This window comes from Peromyscus eremicus, chromosome 19 (genome assembly GCF_949786415.1).
Source record: "Peromyscus eremicus chromosome 19, PerEre_H2_v1, whole genome shotgun sequence".
In the NCBI taxonomy this organism is placed as follows: domain Eukaryota; kingdom Metazoa; phylum Chordata; class Mammalia; order Rodentia; family Cricetidae; genus Peromyscus; species Peromyscus eremicus.
The window spans coordinates 28,991,297-28,996,249 of record NC_081435.1 but is presented as its reverse complement, the minus strand read 5'-3'; the positions used below and the strand labels follow the sequence as shown (position 1 = coordinate 28,996,249).

The window sequence follows — 4,953 nt, the reverse complement described above, 5'->3', positions numbered from 1 at the left end:
CAGCCTCCACTACCTTAAGGCCCCACCTTTCCCAGAGCCTCTGGCCTGGATCCTTAGTTCACTCTCCTTCTCTGTTTCTCTGCCCATGCTATCACTCGGTGATTTCTCCTACAGGGGCCATGTTGCTGTTGTACACCATTTGTTCCCAGCAACAATGCTGACTCCAGGCAAATGATGACGTGCACGTTGGACAGTGATCAGTGATTATGTATATGAATGTGGCTTATTAGAACTGTATCTGTAGCAGCGTCTGTATCTGTGATCTGCTACTTGCAACTGTTCTTTTTTCTTGTGTTTTCTTAACTTCATTTAAATACCCACCCTCCTATGCCTGCCATTTAAGCATCTGCTCCAGCCTCCTCACTGGATAAAAGGAGGAGACGGCTCTTCAGTGCCTTCTTCCTCCCATCAGTGACGGCAGCAAAAACTAAGCTGTGTCCTTTTGTGTCCTTCTGTCTCCTGTTGTCTCAGTTTCCCCGACTGGATTTTTCACCTAAAAGGAGGCAAGTCAGGGGCCCTGAAAGGTCATGATCAATGGTTTCCATTCCTTGAAAAATTGCATGCTGCATAAAGACAACATGCAGTCAACTTGGGGGGTCTTATACCATCAGTGTGCAAAATAACAGTCTCCCCACCCTGAATGCATATTATTTGACACAAGATTAAGTCATCTAGTTGTTCTTTATTCTAACATATAATTTAATATAGAGAAATACAAAGAAAATGATAGAGCACATTATCCCTACCTAAATAATTTCTGATATTTTTTCACTGTGTAAGTTTTTATTAAAGCAAGAATTTTATAATTCAAATTATGTTTCCTTGCCCAGTAGTCAATTCTGTGGTTAAAACTGACATCTTGAGCTATTCAACAATAAAGAATTACAAAATTAAAGGAATGCTTTAAATGTTTCTACTCTGCTGAAAAATGCTTTTCCTGGGGTCCACAAAACATGGGTTTATAGATTATACTATTTCTGGGGGATTGTGGTGCAGATTTTAAATCAGTCGAGGCCTAACACTAGACCTGACATTTGCTCGGTACATAGACTTCAAAGTTTCCTTTCCTTTTTTATTTATTTTATATTTTTACCATTTTTTTTATAATATTTACGGGTTTTTTTTTTCAATGTTTAGATATTTTTCTTCTGCAAAGTGTGAGTTTCCTTTTCAATGTCTCTGATGAGTTTAAATAGTCGGGACACCAGACGCACTGCTAACAGCCTTCTGGACAGCCTCTGTAGCTTGGTGGGCTTGGAGTAAGGCCACGGCTTCATCAGCCTTGGAGCGCAGAAACTCCGGAGACTCAAGCATGTGAAGTGGTTCTGAGTTATCAATCTCCAGCAACATGCCGGTGATCTTCCCAGCCAGAGTCGGGTGCATGGCTTGAATGAGAGGGAACAGCCTTTCGCGCAGCATTTGCTTTTGCTCTTGGGGAGTAGTTACCAGCATGGAAGCAGTCCATGGTTCCTGATCCTGCACCCGAACAGCAGGCTGCTGCACTAGCTGTGCATTAAGATGTTGCTGGGGGTTCTGAACTCCCGAGGTGTATTTGTACTGTGGAACCGAGCGAACAGGAGTAGTTGCTACAGAAGCTGCGGCGGCAGGACATTGACCCGTTGTCTGTGCTGATGTGTTAGTAATGCGGTGTGCGGACACGGCTTGAGGAGCGTGTGAAGGACCTGGTCTTACAGTACTAAATGATGATCTAGGAGCAGCTGGGTGGATAGCACCAGACACATTTGGAAATGGATGAGGCCTGGCACCCGGAGCAGTCCAGCGAGTACTTGGCCTTGGTTGAGTAATCTGGCTAGGGCAGCATGGCGCACAGTTCTGAGTCTGCCGGACAGCGGCCACGGAGTAACCTGAAGGTGTGGGTTGGTAGGGGTTCATCACAGGGTTGGGCACAGCTCGTACACTTGCCATTCTCTGCATATACTGGTTAGTGAGGTGAGCTTGGCGCTCTTCTTTGCGCTGGGCTAAAGCTACATACAGTGGCTTCCTAGCCACAATTCTACCGTTCATTTCAGAAACTGCTTTGGTGGCTTCTTCAGGGGAGGAGAAACACACAAAACCGAACCCTTTACTGCGACCACCCTCCATCATAACCTTTGTACTGGTGATCGTTCCAAACGGAGAAAATTCTTTCTGCAGACGCTCATCATCGATACCATCGTCAAGATTTTTCACATAAAGATTAATACCGTGGTATCTGATGCTCCTGTCTTGTGTCATCTGTTCAAATTTGCCCTTAAGTTCTGTGTGCCGGTCCACTTTTTTCTGAGCTCGACCAACATAAATGTGTTTTCCATTGAGCTCTTTTCCATTCATCTCATCCACCGCTTTCTGTGCATCTTCGTGCCTCTCAAAGCTGACAAACCCGAATCCTTTGGATTTTCCACCTTCATCGGTCATGACTTTCACACTTAAGACCTGTCCAAACCTACCGAAGAGGTCATTCAGGGTCTCATCATCCATGTGGTCCCCAAAGTTCTTGATGTAAACGTTGGTGAACGCCTTCGTCCTCGCTCCAAGCTCTGTTTCTCGTTCTTTCCGAGACTTAAACCGTCCAACAAAAACTTTGCGATCATTCAGAAGCATCCCGTTCATTTTCTCAATGGCTCTTTCTGCGGCCTCCTCTGTTTCGAAATGTACAAACCCATGGCCCTTGGACCCGTTCTCGTCGCAAACTACCTTGCAGGAAAGGATGTTGCCGAAAGCAGAAAATGTATCATACAGCGCTTTATTATTAATGGTTTTGTTCAAGTTTTTAATGAACACGTTGCCTACTCCACTTCTGCGTAGTGATGGATCACGCTGAGACCACATGATGCGGACCGGCTTGCCCTTGATGACATCAAAATTCATGGTGTCCAAGGCGCGCTCTGCGTCAGCAGGCTGCTCGAAGTTCACGGAAGCGTAGCCCAGGGAGCGGCGGGTGATCACGTCCCTGTACACCCGGATGGAAAGGATGGGCCCGGCCGCGCTGAACTTCTCATAAAGCATCGCCTCAGTCACATCCGGATGCAGGTCCCCCACGTAGAGCGAGGCCATGGGGCAGCCTGGGGCGCTGGGGTTCATCTGGGCACCGCTGCCCATGGGGCAGCAGGCCGCCACCTTCCTGCGAGAGGAGCAGGGCCAGCGCTAGGCTGGGGTGGAGGCAGAGGCAGAGCAGGCAAGCGCAGAGGGTCAAAAACCAAGGGGATGGAAACCTCCCCAACGGCCTCAGAGCCCGGAACCTCAGCAACTGCGCGTGCGCAGAGTGAGCGGTGCGCGCTGCCTAGGGAGCGAGGCTGGCTGGAGAGCTGGGTTGGTAGGCATGTAAGTGTGGGACAGCTGGGTTCTGCTAGGAGTGAGTGGACAGGTGAGCCTCAGATACCTCATCTCGTTATTTTATAAAAGAAGAAAATAACAAAATTAAAAGCCGATCGCGGGGGAGACGCTGATTTTTTTTTTTTTAAGTCTGCAGAATCAAGAAAATTTTATTTTTTTATTGTGTTTTATTTTTGTCTTCTGTGTGTTGAGGCTTATTCTTTTGTTTAAGATAGGTTCTCAGTCTGTAATTCAGTGTGTCCTGGAACTCACCACATAGACCAGACTGTCTGAATTCATGGTGATCTGCCTGCCTTAGCCTGTAAGAGCTGGAGATACTTATAGATAACACATGTGTGTTCCAAGGCCATGAGGCACTCTACTCTCAATGCTAATCATCAGGTAGAGGAGACACTTTTGGTACTTTTAAAAATAGAGTGTTTACTGGATCATGTTTCCATTTTCATTTTTTTGCTAGCATGTTTTTAGAACAATGAATGTATCGTACAAGGCCATCCTTTGTTAGGAGACGCTGCAATTCATTTTGACTGTTGCTAGTAAGGACAGAGTAGAGAATGGGAAGTAAACAAATCCCTTAAGTCTGTATAGCACACTGGTAAATGTCCTGTGGACTAGTTCTGGTTTCCCCAAAAGATAGCTAGTCACCACCAACTGTGCTGATAATGGCTCTTTCTTTCTCACAAGAGACAAATCACCTGATACCCAGCATCAGTCCAGATCTATAAATTAGAGGCCTGTGAAGTGACAGGTAAAAGCACTTGTCACTGCAAGCCTAACAGCCTGAGTTCAATCCCCAGAACCTATGGTGGAAAGAGAGAACCAACTCCCAAAGGTTGTCCACTAATCCCCACACACATACCATGGCACACATGCACACACACACACACACACACACACACACACACACACACACACATCATCATCATCATCCATAGACACATTAATGATTAAAAAAAAAAACTTTAGAGAATTATAAATTAGTTGGTTGCCTCGTGGTCCCTGTGGATCAGGGAAAGAAATTCTGAAAGGAAGGAAAAAGACAACCAATGTGATGGACCTTTAAGGAGTTGCTGCCCAGGTTGGACTTCTGATGCTCCTCCATACCCCCAGGCCTTCCTGAGCATCGATGTGCAATGTATTTCCAAAGGAGGAAGAGGAGAAGCCTATGTCTACAGCCATTTCCATTGGTCAATGGGGGCTGCAGGCATTCATCCCCACACAGCCCGTGTAGAATGGGTTCCTAGTGATGCTTCATGTCACAGCACTAGGGAATCTCTGAGCCTTAGCTGAGTCCCCTGCCATCAAGATGTTGAGCAGAGCTTGGGGGCTCATCATACACTCCACTGGGGCAGGATCTGGTTCCAAACTAATCAGGTTGTTGGCAGAATCAGCTCTTTGCAGGACATCAATACGGCCTCCCTTTCCTGCTGGACAGCAACAGGAGGCTTCCCCGGGTTCTCTGCCCTCTGTGCAGGCAGAGCAAGCATAACAGCATGCTTCTTCAAACCCAGCAAGGGGGAATCCCCTTCCAACTACCAGCATTGTAATCAGAGCTATCCTGTAACCTTGCCATATTCCACGATGAGAAACCAAGGAGCCACAGGTCCTGCCCACGTTCAG

The 4,953-nt window shown here is 46.8% G+C and overlaps 1 protein-coding gene across 1 annotated transcript; it reads right to left on the bottom strand.

Annotated features, from left to right (window-relative positions):
• Window positions 1-662: 662 nt before the first annotated feature.
• Window positions 663-3,249, bottom strand: LOC131895829 (polyadenylate-binding protein 1-like). The gene has a single exon (XM_059246367.1). The coding sequence runs from the start codon at window positions 3,097-3,099 to the stop codon at window positions 1,189-1,191; it is 1,911 nt and encodes a 636-aa protein (XP_059102350.1). The 5' UTR covers window positions 3,100-3,249; the 3' UTR covers window positions 663-1,188.
• Window positions 3,250-4,953: the final 1,704 nt, after the last annotated feature.

Coding starts and splice junctions, on each gene's coding strand:
- LOC131895829 (XM_059246367.1), bottom strand. CDS start 3,099: ATGGGCAGCGGTGCCCAGATGAACCCCAGCGCCCCAGGCTGCCCCATG.